This window comes from Acinonyx jubatus, chromosome C2 (genome assembly GCF_027475565.1).
Source record: "Acinonyx jubatus isolate Ajub_Pintada_27869175 chromosome C2, VMU_Ajub_asm_v1.0, whole genome shotgun sequence".
Classification (NCBI taxonomy): Eukaryota; Metazoa; Chordata; class Mammalia; order Carnivora; family Felidae; genus Acinonyx; species Acinonyx jubatus.
The window spans coordinates 81,298,679-81,315,380 of NC_069384.1; the positions used below are offsets into that span (position 1 = coordinate 81,298,679).

At 36.4% G+C, this 16,702-nt stretch overlaps 1 protein-coding gene across 13 annotated transcripts in view; it reads right to left on the bottom strand.

Annotated features, from left to right (window-relative positions):
• The window catches only part of VPS8 (VPS8 subunit of CORVET complex), a 253,159-nt gene that overhangs the window by 205,732 nt on the left and 30,725 nt on the right, over nucleotides 1-16,702 (bottom strand). For 12 of the 13 annotated variants that reach the window (XR_008297776.1, XR_008297777.1, XM_027061270.2 and 9 more), the window contains 7 exons: nucleotides 10,883-11,007; nucleotides 10,225-10,311; nucleotides 7,629-7,696; nucleotides 6,235-6,388; nucleotides 6,078-6,137; nucleotides 4,688-4,795; nucleotides 980-1,060 (listed from right to left, as the gene is read on the bottom strand). Coding sequence is in view for 11 of the 13 variants with exons in the window: in XM_027061270.2 (XP_026917071.1) it covers nucleotides 980-1,060; nucleotides 4,688-4,795; nucleotides 6,078-6,137; nucleotides 6,235-6,388; nucleotides 7,629-7,696; nucleotides 10,225-10,311; nucleotides 10,883-11,007 (683 nt within the window). In the remaining 2 variants the exon portion in view is untranslated. Of the gene's footprint in view, nucleotides 1-979; nucleotides 1,061-4,687; nucleotides 4,796-6,077; nucleotides 6,138-6,234; nucleotides 6,389-7,628; nucleotides 7,697-10,224; nucleotides 10,312-10,882; nucleotides 11,008-16,702 lie in introns of those variants that run through there. The other variant, XM_053221133.1, reaches the window with a different exon arrangement.

Sequence of the window (16,702 nt, forward strand, 5' to 3'; positions counted from 1 at the left end):
TTTAGAAGTGCCATATCTCAAATATCTTAAACAGAAGTAATGATGAAGAATTCTAGGAAACTGTTAGATAATTCAATAGGGGCTCTGGTGATGACAAAGACACTGATGTCTTACATTCATGAGAAGAACTTGAACAAAATTACTTTATGAAATGAGTATGGAAAAAAGTATTATTTCTAAATTTATAGTCTATATGTGAGATGAAAAGACAATGTGCAACTAAATTAATAAACTGTATATTATAAAGAAAAGATCATTTCATCTATATCCTAAAAAGTTACATATCATCAAGTTAGGGGAGTAACTTTTTTTAGCCATTTTATTAGAAAAATGAGGCACTGTCTCTTATCTAAGGTTGCCTATATTCATGCATATATAGAATATTTCACAGGATATTGATATGCCAAAAGGATTAATGATAGAAACCTAGAAATATTATAATTACACTACTTACAAAATGGACACACCATTTGAAAAAGAAAAGATAAAATTTGATACAAAAAAGACATACTCTCTTTTTTTAAACCAACAAGTTGCTCAGGAAGGACTGAGAGGTGTCATATAGAGAAAATTCTGCTAAGCTTTTAGCCACGAAAAAAGAATTACATAAACTCCTGAACCAATTAGGACAAGCCCAAAAGTACAAAAATGTGTTTACCAAGAAAGCCAGGCAATGATCTTTAAGAAATCCACCCAAATTCTTCTGAACACCCCTTTGAACTAATCAGGACATCAAAGAAAACTTTTCCTAATCCTGTCGGTGTTCAACAGGACATAAGGCTGAAAGGCAATTAAAAATATGATGGCATCATACCAAACTCAGACTCCATTCAGTATAAACAGAACTTCACTTCTGTCCATATTTTACATAATCCTAAAGGTCATGGTTCGTGACAGAAATCCTGGTAGTTCAAATACACCACGGACTCAAAACAATTACATGAAATGAATGGGGCACATCAATGTGAATAATACTCACAGTGAAGTTGATGAGGTCATAGTAGAGGTGAAGATGCTTTTGCTTAGTAACATGTATTGCTCCAGACTCATCTCTCTTCACCTGATGATGAAATAAAAACCACCTAAACACTGGCTGCTTTTTGAGGGACTTGTTTTTAGGTACTTAATTATACTCCACCTAGAAAATGATTTCCATTCACATAATGGATAAGCCCAGAAATATTGGCAACTACACAAACTATTACGCAAATGAAAAAAAACACTCACACCATGATCTGTAGTGAAATCCCAGGCATATGTGACAGTGGTCTAGTTGTCAGTACTTCATGCATTTTCACTCTAATTCAGAACAAACTAACTTCATCCCATCAGTGACTGTACTTAGCTAGAGTTAAGCATAAAATGGGATTGACAACATGGCGTGATAGTCAAACAGGTCATTAAAAAAAAAAAAAACAAACAAGATGGAGGCTGGGACAAAACTAGACTTTTCTGAAGTATGCTATTACAGCTCAAATAGACCCAAAATTTCCCAAGAGAAGCTCAAGTGTCAATATTTTATTTACATATGTGTACATACAGTCTCTAATCTTTAATCATCCTTATAATTTGCTTTCTCTACTTCTACTCCAAGGTGACAGAGCACTGAAAAAGAGACACAGTAGTAATCCAACCCTCCTGAAATGCATGACATCCCATCCAACCTGGGTTCTCTTACACTCTCCCATAGTAGTGTTCTAGATGTCTTCCTTTCCCTTTAAGCCCCAATTTCTCTTTCCCTTTAAGCCCCAATGTCTCTTTGCTCCAATCACTTACAGTGTTGACCTCTCCAGACACCTTAACAACTGAGACCTCTTAATGCAGGCCCTTCATATTCTCTCATCTTTGGTTCACTAAGTCACTTCCCCTGTAAGAAATGATACTCTAGCAGAAGGAGAATGTGTTTCAGCTCCACTATTATAGCTGTGTGACCGAGGGCCAATCACTTACTCTTTCTCAGTTTCGTCCTTTGAAAAATGAAAATAAGCACCAAATTGTTCCCTATTTGGCATATGCTGAAAGTGTTTCACAAACAAACAAACAAACAAACAATAATGCCAACGTTACCTGTTCTCCTAAGATTCACTGGAGCCCTTGCTAAAGAAAATCCCTTCATTTCTATACACTCTAAATCCCACCCCCTCCATCACTGTTTAATATTACCCCTCCCTTGCTGGCATATTCATTCACACTCCCTTTAAAAGGCCCTTTTCCTTTTGCTATCCAACATGTTTCTGACTTTTCTATCTTCAAATTAAAAAACAAAAGCAAAAATCCTTTCCTTGATTTGTTTCTTACAGACATTTAATCATTGTCTTTCCTCTTTTGGCTAAATGCAATGATTATGTGAATTTGTTCTCCTACACACCCATTTCTTTAACAAGGCTCTACACTGTGGCTTCCACCTCCATTCCATTGATATTCAGTCCTCTGAAAAGTTTCTAATCAAGAACATTTGCATATCCAGTGGTCTTATCTTCAGTCTTCCCCCTGGATCTTTATTTAATAATGCTATTATTAAACTGACATGGTCCAGAAACCTTTCCTATGTCTCCTGTGTGACACCATACCATCTTACTTCCCCTTCTACCTCTGGGTGCCTTTATTGGAACATTCTTTCTTGACTTTTTTTTTTTTTCCCTTTCCCTTGTGAGTGCCCACCAAGGTTATGTATGCTCTGGCTTTTGATCTTCACAGCTTCAACTACATCTCTATTCTGAAATTCTCACTTGCACTGCAGACCTGGATTGCCATCTGCCCGGAGGACATTCCCTGAGAGAACACTTAAGAATCACACCTTCACTTCTATCTCAATACATTCAAATCCTCTGTAACCCTAACCTTTCAAATAGTTCATGCTTCTAAAACGCAAAGTCAGAATCAAAATGTTTCATTCATGTCCTTCAGTTTCCAGATGCAGTAAGATAAGAAGCTTCATCTTTCCTTTAAAATGTCATCCCTAACTCTCACTGCAACCAAGCATCCTGGTCTAAAAACCTCACACCTGCTTTGACACAAGAACAAAACCCTCCATTTCCCTGCTACCACCTATAATCTATTCTTTCTCCTACTTCTACATTGATCTTCCTAAAATACCACTTTAATCACATCTTTATCTCTTTAATTACCTAAGAACCTGTGACAACTCCTCATTACCAATCTAGGCCAATTATGTAAACTAGATCAGGGGGTCACCAAACTTTTTCTGTAAAAGGCCACGTAATAAATATTCTAGGTTCTGTGGACTATACAGTCCTGTAACAACTGCTCATTCCTGCCACTGTAGTGTGAAAGCTGCCACAAATAATACATAATCAAATGGGCATGACTGTGTTCCAATAAAACTTTATTTAAAAAATCAAGCAGTTGGCCAGATTTGGTACACAGGCTTTTGTTTGCCACACCGAATAAAAATCTACACCATATATTCAACTTTATTTTCCACAGGTTTCTCACTCTCATTAAACACTTATTAAGCATCGACTACATACAGGCACTGTCCTCACTGCTGGAATCCTTAGACTTATGGAGCTTTCACTCTAATGATGAAGAAAAATATTAGACATGTAATTTTAAAAGTGCTGAATATTACCAAAGGAGAACACAGAAGGTCTTATGGGTGTACATAGCAGGGAACAGTTCAGGAAGTCAGGGAAGACAATGTTAATCATTATTTAGGTAGGATAAAGCGGAAGAGAGCACAGAGCTTCCCTGGCAGAGGTGAGAGCATATGCAAAGACACCAAGGCTAGCACCTGGTTAGAAAGCTCTGCCAGAGCCACAGCTAAAAGAAATGTCAGTGGTTTAGGCTAGGGAAGCAGCCATGGGGGAGTAAAAAAAAAAAAAAAAAAAGGGAGTAAATTCAGGAGATGTTGGAGACAGAGTCAACAGGAAGCAGTGAAGAAGCAGAAATGAAAGGAGAAAGGGAAGTGAAAGGCAACCCCTAGGTTTCTAGCTGGAGAAACTAGGTGAACAGTTGTGTCCTTGCTTCACTGAGCTAGGAAACCCAAGAAGAGATTATGCAGACATTCTTACCTCTATAACTTCAGTTCATCTTATTTCTCCCAATATGCATACCCACCCCTCCTGTGATATTGGCCATATATCCTTCATAGAGTCTTACAGGGCCTACCCAGTCCATACAAATCTCTCCATACTCTGAACTTACATTAACTTTTAGTTCTCATCACATAGCTGAATCCTTAAACATAGTCGTCTCCTGAGTAGTAATGAGCATACTGGTTTTGCCTCTCAAACAATACTTGAAGTTATGTGAAAGAAGAAATGTTTGAGACTTCCTTCAACTGTTTCTATGTCCATCAGTGTAGAGAACACAGAACGTGACCAATGATACCTGTTGTCTAATAAATACAGCATATGTAGATAGGTAAGCCTTTAATAGACACATGTACACTCATATATTTATACATACACATAAACCTAAATTATTTGTTGGTCAAAGGAGTTGGAACTGAGGAATACACCATGAAGGGGCATGGAGCTGAAGTGATCAGTTGTTTTCCGTGTTAATCACTAAAGCCCTAAATTAAAATAAATGATCACTCTCTCTCCAAAGAATTTTAATAGCATATTTCTTTGACACAATCAATATTAAATCACTGGTAAATCAGGAAAAAATATTATGATAAAAGACTTTTTAACAAATCTAGTATCATATCAGGATTTACCAACAGAAAATGAACAACATCTCCTCTGCAGAAGGCAAGCATGGGATTCACGTAATTATGCACTGCCACAAAGTGCCAGGCCAGCAACGGAACACTGGAAGGATCCATCTAAGTGAAGAGAAGGCCAAAAAAAACAAAAAAACAAAAAAACAACAAACCATCACAGTTAACAGACAGCAAGAAAAAGAGAAAATTAATTAAAAACAGCATCTGACTACTGTTCCTTGATAAAACATCTCCCAATTTCTCATTACAATTCCAGTGAAGCAGGAACTGACTGGGAGGTGTCATGAGGGTACTTTCTGGGTTGATGCTAATCTTGACAGAGGTTTGGGCTACAAAAGTATATACATTCGTTAAAGTTCAGCAAATGTATATTCAAGATGTATGCGTTTCATTGCAAGTAAATTCTACACCAAAGGAGAAACAAATATTCAACTCTAGCTAAACATAATAATGCATGTTGCCTATTTAGGCAAAAGAGTGTTTACTTCTGCAATTTAGTTGGAAATACATTTAAAATAAGTGATGGGTGGACAGAGAGATGGCTAAATATATAATAAAGTAAGCTATTAATAACAGAATTTAGATAGTAGGTATACAGGTGTTCAATGTAAAATTCTGTTTCTTTTTTTGAAAATGTTAATATTGGTAAAAACGATAAAAGACATTAGGAAGATGCAAACACATACCACCATGATAAACCTCACTTAGCCAGGGAAGCTTAGGTTTCTTAGGTTTAAGAAATGTTAATGACAATCTAAGCTAGCTGCACCATCTGAAAGAGCAGATCTGCTTCCCCAGGGACCCAGAGATACACAGAGTAACAACAAACAAACAGAAGAGTGATCTCCCTCAGTATCGGCACTGCGTTTGCAATTAGTCTTGGCTCTGTACCATCGTTCTCCATCTCATCCTATCAATACCTCTCCTCACATATACACTGGAAGATCACAACTCTCTGAAAACAACCAAGCAGGAAAAGAAAAGGAAACTGGGGTATGCATAATCGATTCTGGGAAGTATCATCCCCCAAAGTAAAATACTAGGCAGAAGCCAAAGAAAGCACAAGTAGTAGCAATTTATGCTAGATCTTACGATGGGGTGTTCTCTATCTGTAGTTCAGTAGCAAAGCAGCAGCTGTTTATGAGAGAACAACTTAAAACAATAAAGGTAGAAAATTAAAAGTCTCATGATCCCAGAACACCGCTCTAGTCACCAGTTTATGCTGCTTTGGTCACATGAAGGTTAAGACCAGACAAATGATCTTTGGAGCAGTGACTTCCATTCTACCTCATTTTCTAACAATCTCACAGAATTCACCACATACAAGTCATTTTCCCCCTCCTGGATTGGTCTTTTTGCTAATAAGATGGAGAGGTTTACTCACCCGTCCATAGGGAAAAGTCATCCACACTTTCAAGGATGGTTTCAATCCAATGACCAGTATCTTTAGAAGAAAAATGTATTTTTAATGTTTATAATTTTCTATTTTGGGTATTCAAAGCCTCTAAAAGTTATGAGTTTCACCTTCTAAATACACTGACCTTTGTTAAGGATGCCATGGCCAATAAGGAAAACTGTGTGATGGGATGATCTTTCAACTCGGGCTTAGAATGAAGAGGCTCAATACAGCAAACTTCACCCTTGGAACCACTGAACAGACACCTAGATTCACACGTTCTCACTCCCATCACTCTCCTGCAAATGTAACCAAAACATTCAGAATTGATTTAGTAATGAGATTCAAGACACTACCATCTCAAGCATGGACTATTACAGTAGCCTCCTAACTCCTATTCTTGCCTCCAACAATCTAACTCCGTAAGACAGCAACACAATCTCTGTAATGTAGAAGTCAGATTTATCACTCTTCTCCTAAAAACAGCCCAATGCCTGGCCGCTGTACATAAAATAAAATCCAAACCCTTTACAATTTTTTAAAAGTTCCTGTATGATCTGGCTCCTACCTTCACTGCTCTCCCACTACTGCCAAAGTCACGCTCCAGCCACAACTGCCCTCTTCCCATTGTTCTAGCAAGCCAAATTTGTGCTTGCTTCAAGCCTTTGTGCTCGAACATCCCTCTGCCTAGAACACTTCTTTGCATTTGTTGACCAGATTATCATTCAGGTCTTTGCTCAAGTGTCACCTTCCTGAATTATCTTCAGGTGCACTCCAGCAAGCTGACTGGTCTTATTCTCTTCACAGCACTCATAACTATCTGAACTTACCTCATTTATGTGTTCATTTATTGTCTGTATCCCTACCCCAGCCCCAACTAGAAAGTAAGTTCTATCAGAGGAGCAACCTTGTCTGGTTCACAGCTGCAAGTCTGGTGCCTAGAACAATGTCCACCCATAGGAGATGCTCAACAAATATTAGCAGAATTAACAGTACTTTGTAAGCAATTACCTTGTGCTTAGCAGTATTAGAAAGTATAAGAAATATAAGAAACATAATCCTTACTCTGAAAACTTATGGAAACACAGTACATATTGAATTTTATGTTCTACTTCTTTTTTAAAACTCTGCCTTATAATTATTCTCCCATGTATCCAAACAGTCTTTACTCTTAAAGAGAAATAGGGCAATTCGAAGGTAATAAAAACCTTTCTACACCTGTCTGTTAGGGTTATAATCACCTAGACCTGAAGCCTAAACCAAAATTAGTGACATACTCCAGAATTATGGTTCCTAAGCCTGACAGCTCATATGAATTCCTTGGGGAAGAGTTCAGCATCCCAACTCAGACCTACTGAGATAGAATTTTGGGACACCAGGCCTGGAGCTCCAAATGCCTCCCAGGTCACGATAATACACAGACATAACCTATTTTCAATCACATGGGTTTTCCAGACCTCTTCATGTTTAACTTCAAGTCATTAAACCAGAGTTAGTCTTTTGATTTCATTTCTCAACAAATGTCCATTAGTCTCTTACTTAAATGTCAATTCAAAAACAGAGCCTCCGCTGTCATTGCAAATTGCAAGAGTTGGATCATCTGTAAACTAAACAGAGAAGAAATTAATTTCTTACAGATTTTTCAACAACCAGTCAAGTATCAAAAAGGTAAGGGAAAAAACTTACACATTTTAAAAATCTAAAAACAAACATAATTCAATAGCATTTGAAATCACCTAAACTTGATTTAGCTCATCATCCTAAATATTCAGAATAAAAGTGACTCACTGTCTTCAAAAAACTGAGGCTTTAAAAAAGTAAAACCACCTTCGATCAGGATAAAAGAAAAATAAAAACTACGACTCATATAAGCCCTAAAGTTTTCTACTTGGTTTCTTAATGTTAACTTTTTCTAACATGCTATTAAACTGAATAGGATACACTGGATACATTTGCAGTTGTCTAGTTTCCAAGAACAAAGACACAGTGAAAGATATTTGCTATCTTTGGGAAATAAATTTGAATATGTTTTCTATATAACTGAAGAATTAACCCATTTAAAATAGTTGAACTTTTTATGTAACTCTACCAAAAATGTGCTTCCACCTGATCTTTGACAGGGTATACTTCAGTTATTATTACCTACTCTGGAAAACCCAAAATAACGAATAATGTTCACAATGACAGCCTTAAGGGCTTATGAGGTATGGTAAATATGAATGCTGTTATGATACAAAAGTGAGTAACCTGAGTCATTTATAGTGACTAGTCTCCCTAACCCCATAGGTTGGTAAGCCATCCCAAAGCGCATGTCTTCATCCTCTTAGTCAGGGACAGTTGAGGTACCGGAGGCTACTGTAAAATTATTTTTCCTCAACCCCACACACAACCATAACAAAGAAGACCCACACCTGTGCTCTCAACTCTCCTAGCTGAGCAACTGCCAGAGTGGGAGGTATATACCTGGAATATAGGAAAAGCAGTTGAACTTGCAGTTTTATTAGTCTTCTACTTTTATGTATGTGTTTTGTAATGTACTTAAATATTAGTACAGTAGTACATTCATACTATTTCTTAAAAAAAAAAAAAAAATATATATATATATATAAAGGATGTAATCCCAAATTGTTATTGATGGTACACAGGGTTAAGTTTGGAGAACAATGAGTAAGAGTACTAAAGCACACATGGCCGTTGTCAATCCAAGACCCAGGAAGTATTCAACCATATACATCACTTGCTACTTCTTACTGCAATGTCCAATCTCAAGCAAAACAATGGCTACTACTTCTATGCTTTTAAGTTTATTTTGAGAGACGGGAGTGGGGAGAACACGTGTGCACCTACGTGTGTGAATGGGACAGGGAAAGAGACAGAGGGAGAGAAAGAATCCCAAGCAGGCTCCATGTTGTCAGCACAGAGCCTGATGTGGGACTCAATCTTACAAATTGTGAGATCATGACCTGAGCTGAAATCAAGAGTTGGACGCTCAACCAACTGAGCCACCCAGGTACCCCTGACTTCTATGCTTTTCACCTCGGCTGTATTCCTCTCTTTCCTGTTGGCCTTTATCTCTTCTGTTTCCTATTGTTTCTCTCAAGGATTTTGCTTTTTGCTGTAAATGGACTATCCTTTTACAAACACCACCAATTAGTTATTCCTTCAAGCAAACATTTATTGAGCAGCTACCATGCATAACACAAAAATAAATGAGAAACAGATTCTAGTTTCAAAAATCTTCATCTATTAAAGGATGTAAGACATAAAAACAAACAACTATAACATTTTAGAAGTTGGCACATACCATAGGAAAGGAGGTCAAGAAAAATTGCCATGATGTTCAGAAAGAGGAGAAATTCTACTTTTACTGGTCTGGTTGTTTTCGTTGTTACTAAATGCTTCAATGCTGCTCTGTCACAAAAGACTTTTATGTAACTAACCTAGATGCAGACACATAAACTCCAGATGCTTACAGACTTTAAAAAGCATATGTATGGATAAGAGGTCTGCTCAGCTAAGCAACCAAATGTGTACATGATTAAAATCTAGAAGATCTGATTTTAGACTTCCCTAGTTACAGTCCTTTACCTTTTATGCTTCTGAACATGGGCTTGACAGCATACAAAATCCAAAGTTCACATTGTATTTATAAATGAAATCTGTTACCTAGGTTGGTTTATTTTTTTCAGATTGTAAGGAGAAAGCCAAGATGCAAATCTTAATGCTTTTCCCTTAGAGGCCTGAAAGAAAATAAACCAACAGATGCATTTTTAAACATAATGCGAACCTTGGTTCTTTCACAGTTGGTGCCTTGAACCTCAGGTAATTCTCAACCAAGTGTCACAGAGCAACGCTGTTGGGTAAAAAGACCTTTTAAAATCTTCCCATGAGTTTTCAGCAGGGTAATGCCTGTCTACTGACAACCTGTGGTCCAGGATCACATCAATGTTCTCTTTCTGCTACTCATCTATACAATAGGCTAGCCCATCTTCAGTTCTAACCTGGAAAACATCCCATTGGGCTAGTAAAAAAAAAACTTCATTTTCAAGGATTCTGTTTATAAAGAAATGTGCTTAAAGATGCATTCAAAAGCATAATAACTAAAATGATCAGACAAAGTAAGCAAAGATATTACCTTAATATGCAATATTGCTGTTCCTGGAGGATGAGCATCTGTTATTGATCTTAGAAGTTTTCCACTGGCCAAATCCCACATCGTGATCTACAAGACAACTAAATGCTTCAAAAACCAATTTATTGCTCTTTTTTGGACTTAAGTATCCTGCCTTCTGGCTGAAATAATCCATCCCTGGTCTATAAACATTGCAGGCAAAGAACTATGAAGTTGAAACATAATTGAAGATTGCAGATCCATTAAAGCACAGGGCCTTTGTTCTGTCTTCATCTTCCCTTCATCCTGCCCAACCTACTTTTCCCTTCAGATTTCAAATAGTTCTCTTATACTGAGACAAGTAAAAAACTTCTTTAATGAGTCAATCTCTTTAGCAATGGTAAACCTTATAGGAAAGGCTTACTGCCAAACTAACTAGTGATGTATAAGTCAGAAGATGAGAAAGGCCAAACCTTACTGCTAGTTTCATAAGTAGAAAGCAATACCCAAAGAGCTATCCAGTAACACAGCGATGAGAAGACAGAAAGCAGAATATAGTATATTTAAAAAGCAGCAACAACTATCTACACTACTCTAAGGAAGTAAATTTTGGTGTCACAGCCAGGTTGGTTTATAAAAGCTATTTACTTGTAAATATGGATAAAATAAAGTTCACGTTTACCTGTCCCTTAGCAAAGCCACAGAGAAGTCTTGAGCAGTCGTTGTTGATACTGAGGGCAGAGATGGCTCCATACTGACCTCCAACACTAGTGTTCCCCAGACAGAGTCGCAAAGCTTGATTCTGATCTAAAAAACAACATATAAAATCAGGTGAAAGAAATGGAAGATTGAAAAAAAATACAGTATTAGCTTGTTTTTAAAGACTTGGGAGGTAGCAACAATCACAAGAACCATATGATGAAGCTACATTCATTTTAATGTATTTACTGAGTGTCTACTAGATGCTGGGCATTGAGTTAGACACTAAGAATGAAGAAAAGGGGAGCCTGGATGGCTCAGTCGGTTAAGCATCTGACTTCGGCTCAGGTCATGATCTCGCAGTTTGTGAGTTTGAGCCCATGTTGGGCTCTGTGCTGACAGCTCAGAGCCTGGAGCCTGCTTCAGATTCTGTCTCTCTATCTCTTGGCCCCTCCCCTGTTCATGCTCTGTGCCTATTTGTCTCTCAATAATAAATAAATGTTAAAACAATTTAAAAAAGAAGAAAAAACCAGTTATCTACAAATAAGCATAATGTAGAACATGCTAACAATAAGTGAAAAAATCCGTAAGTATCTGTAGGTCTTTGAACAAACCAACTATCTTTCATCTGTCTCATTCTACAATTGTATTTCCTGCTGTTTTCAGGATGCGAGGTTACAGAGAATACCATCTTTTAAAGTAGCTCTAAAATTTCAAATATCAAAATTTATTAATTTGGAATTTGGCTGAAATTTACATTTATATTACCCATGAAGAAAAGGTTTCCTAAGGAAATTAACAATGCAAAGAAAATTACAGGGTAAACATTTAAACTACTTATTTTTCAAGCACCAACATTTGATATGCTAAAAGCAAATCATTCAAATCTCTACTAGATTAAGTTACTTAAGGGCAAGGATCTTGCCTCAATCACCTCTGATTTTCTCCAGGAGGTACTTAAATTTATTATTTAATAATTAAAAGAAATTCCTCTAATGTTCTCATAGGCAATGCTTATTTTGTATAGAGTTCGTTATTGTACCTACTTGAAAACAATGAAATAAAAAATTTACGAAGTCACACCTACAGGGGCACCTGGGTGGCTCTGTTGGTTAAGCGTCCAACTCTTGATTTCGGCTCAAGTCTGATCCCAGGGTCATGGGATCGAGCCCCCTCTGGGCCTCCACACTGGCGTGGAACCTGCTTAAGATTCTCTCTCCCTCTTCCTCTGCCCCCTTCCCCACACGCACCTGTGGTCCCACATGCTCATTCTCTCAAAAAAAAAAAAAAAAAAAAAAAAAAGGCATATCTACAAATTTTAACTGTTTGGGGGAAAAACTCACCATATTTGCACAGTATGGAGTTCTATGACCTCATTTGGCAATTGCTTGTGCCTCCCTTAACTACTTACATGCTACTCTCTGGAGATAAGTATGTCTTACTTCCACTATTAGACTATGTTCTCTCTAAGGGCTAAGATCATGAGTGAATTAACATTCCCAGAATACCAAGCCTGGTGCCTTGCACTCAAGAGGCACCTGACAATCATCTGAATAGCTTCTACATTTGCAAATCTTCTGTCTGTAAGGGTAAAACTAATTACCAGAAAGACCCTAAAGATACTCATTCTCAGATCTAGGTAGTAATACCATGTAGACCTTTTGCTTGTCCAAAGTGAATACTATACAGTTTTCTGTGTTCCTAAACTGCGCAAATAGCAATCCTCACCTACCAAAGGAGCTCTGACACAATTAATGGATGTATCATATCTGACATACAGAAAATATTCAGTGTTTTCTGAAACCATCTTATTTTTTTATGTTTTGAAAGTTTTTATTTAAGTAATCTCTACACCCAACATGGGGCTTGAACTCAGAACTGAAGAGCTGCATGCTCTTCCGACTGAGCCAGCCAGGCACCCTTGAAATTATTTTAGATTTCAGCCTTCTAAGATGAATATTCAAAAAGGAAGAAAATTCATAAATATACAAGGTCTTATGTATTTAAAAAGTCATTATCTTTACCCACATCTAGAATTATTATAATTACTGATTTTTTCCCCTTACTTTTTCTTTACTTAAATTCTTTTCCTCTCTCTCCCAATTTGATGCAAATTATTAAAATGTCCTTTATTCAGTTTTCCCAACTCTGAACATGACACCTCATTTCATTTTACTTTACTGAAACTGCCTAAAATAGTGTTTTCCATGATCTTATCTTGTCAGGGCTGCCTTTTACAGTTAGTGGATTATCCATGTATCTTATTTTGCAAACTGTCAAGACAGGATGGTTAGGCAACAGTGATATATATATATATATATATATATATATATATATATATATACACACACACACACACACACACACACACACACACCCTATTTGGGTCCTGCATGTAGGCAACAGACGGAATGAAAGGAAGACAAAGACAGACATTCCTTATCAGCCTCACAAAGAAGCCCCTTAAGTCTGGGCTACCTGCCTTCCAGGTACAGAAAAGTGATTGAATAGCATCCTGCTGGGATCCTTTGTGCTTTGAGATCCAAACTGTACACATTCTGATCCACCAATACTTAAAGATACTACTGCTTTCAGATTTAGCAAAGTTCACACATTGGACTATTTTAAGTATTCTTACAACTCAAGGAGAGTAAGAATAAAATTAAGGAAAACGATAAAGAATTACCATACCATTAAGAGAGGAAATAAAAAGAGGGAAAGAAAAACTTCTAGATTAAAAAACCCAAACAGGACTCTCCTTTCCGGACTATGGATCCTGCGTACTAAAAACCAGCTAAGAAAGGGGACCAAATTATCAAACTTGGTCATTCATGAAGTATGTATGAGGTTTACATCCCACAGGACTGTGTTAATGAAAGCATTCTCAACTTTTTCCCTTGATTTTTACAACGTATTCATTATCTTCATAATGTTCCTTTATATGGTAAGCATGGCAGTGAGGAGATAGTGTATAAAATGTAACCTGGTTTTTAACTCCACAAAGATATTTATTAGTTCATATTGCTGTCTTTATACATTCTATATTTGTGGTACCAAAGTAATAAACCTATCAAGCAATTTAGATGAAATTCAGAAAAGGGAGAATTTCGGTGTAAAGAAGAAACCAGAATCTCATGGGAGAGGTTTCTTCTACTGAGGTAACTAAACATTCTTTATCCCAGATTATTCTGGACACTTCTGGGAAAAGGTATTTGGTAAAAATAAACATAAAACCTCTTCCAAACACTTGAATTCTAAAGTTATATGGAAAGAACAGAAGGATCTGGACAGAAGTAAGAGATGAAAATCAGAGCTCTCCATATTGCACTCCCCCAGGGGGGCTCTTGATCACCTTAATTTTTAAGGAAAAATTCTATTTTTCCCTATTCGCGAAGTCTGCTTTGCCTATTGTTGGGAGAAACCATTAAATTAGCAGTACATCTAATTTCATTTACAGAGCCAAATAAAATCACATTTGGTTGGCATTCTCAACTTAGTTTTCAAAAAAACTTGAGTGAGTCCTTATAAAGCAAATAACTCCAGGCAAGAAATATGAAATGAGACTATCGGTTTTCCCATAAACTTCACAGAGTTGGCACAGAGTTTAAATAAGAAAATGCCTGTGAAAAATGTGAAAACTATCAAATGGTACAAATGCAAGGAATTATTGTGAATGATAATAGCTTGCCAATTAAGACAACGTGAAGTCTAGTTATCACAAACACTGCAATGAATTATATGTGTTTATTAGTATATCTCTCAAAGTATACTTTGCTTAGGGCAGATCTCCTCAGCATATTCTGGGCTTAAGAGTAACGTGCTAAATAGCAAAGAAAAGCCACAAGTAATGTATAAAGTCTGTAATAGCCATAAAATCTAAATCTGAACATACTTCAAGAGAATTTCTGCTCTTTCCATATACCAAAATTGACCCCATCCTCTATTTCTCCATCCCTAATTTGTTTTAACTAGTTCCCAAAGACCTTCAAAGAAGGAAATAACTAGATCCTAGAAGAAATCAAGTTTAATTGTGTGTATAGAGCTCTCTTATTGCCAGCATTCATCATTCTTTAATACTACTCTTTTCTTACCCTTTGTGCATATTAAAATATTCTCTAAGACCAAAAGGAAAGAGAAGAGGTATTAGAAAATATGTTTCATCAATGATCATAAAACAGGTGAAGCACTTTACCTGTCCTCCACCTAACCAACACACAGAATTGGGAGTGCTCATCCCCTCTGGAAAGCTCACTGAAAGAAAGAAGCCCAGGATACAGAGAAACCCCATGGCTAACTGGCTATCATCTAGAATGATGACGCTTACAAATAAGTTAGTAGTGTTCATTTATAAACCTGCTCATACCACCGTAATGTTACTGGATTTTAAAAACTTAATTAAACAATACGTTAACTGATGAAACACACTGACCAAAAAAAAAGTTGTTTCCATGAAAAGTAAATTAATGCTCACAAAAAAACTTGGTAAAGGTGTTTCTTTGAAAATCTGTCCCGTAATAAGATGTGGACAAGACAACTGGAGAAGATTAAAGAGTTGTTTTGTAAAAATCTGTAATTTTGCACTCCTCAACTGATTCGCAGGTGCCTAAGCTTTTACCATTTTTTCTTTTAAGTATAAGTGCAAATTTTATATGACTCATTACTGATGCAGGTTATTCCAAAAAAGAGCCGCAGACTTCCAACTGGCAGATACAAACTCAAAGAAAAGTCTTTGGACTGTATCAAAGGATTAAGGAGAAAATGAATATTTGTATATTTTCAATTAAAATAAAACACTGAAGGTACACATACATATCTTTATAATTTTTAACAAATCCCTGCTTTAACCAGTTTGTTAGCTGGATTTTTTTTAGTAAGCAGTTCATAAAAGGGCACCAACTGTAACTGACAGCATTCTCTTTCAACACTAAAAAGGTCAAAAGAAAAACAGTCACTCATGCAAACCAAAATTACTATACCTTTTCCTTTGAATCCATGGAGAAAAGATCAAAAGAAAGAGAAAAGCAAGAAATCAGTCAAAAGTTCAGAGAAAAGACAGGTAAAATTTCAAAAGTATAAGTGACAACCTTTAGTTATTTCTGGGAATGATACTAAATGTGATTAACTGATTTACGATTACATTCAGATATTGGTTATGGCAAAGAGAAAATGCACAATATTCAAATTATAGTACAATAAGTAAATCCAAGTCCAGTAAGTTTGGTAGAAATAAAAACAACTTCAAAAAGATAATCTATGAAAGTATACTAACAATCCCCCAAAATAGGAAACTAAGAGCTCCGGAATAGAGACACATCTTCACAAAGATTTGAATTTTTGAGATCCTGTATAATAGATAAGAACCAAGACATATAATAAATATCATATACCTACAGTCCGTAAGAATAGGCAACATACATCACCTCTAAGAAGCTTATAATTATCACTATTTTAATGACCCACCTCTAGTCCAAAAAGAAACTAATGTTACTTAAAACAAACATAATTCTTCTGCTACATTTTTCCTACAATCACCAAAGATATTTAAACAAGACCAGATTTAACCTGACCTCTAATCTAGACACTTCATAGTATCATTATTCTGACATTTGTTACTGCCATTAAAATGAGTTTCAATCCATTTGTTAAAACTCACTGTCCAAATAATTTGATTCTACAAAAATAATGACAAAAAGTTAGTAACTGCATGCTTAAAACCCCAAAGCATAACCAGAATATTATCATTCTTTCTCGAAATATTCACTTTGGCATACTTTCTCTTGCATGAGACTGTAGAGAAAGATTA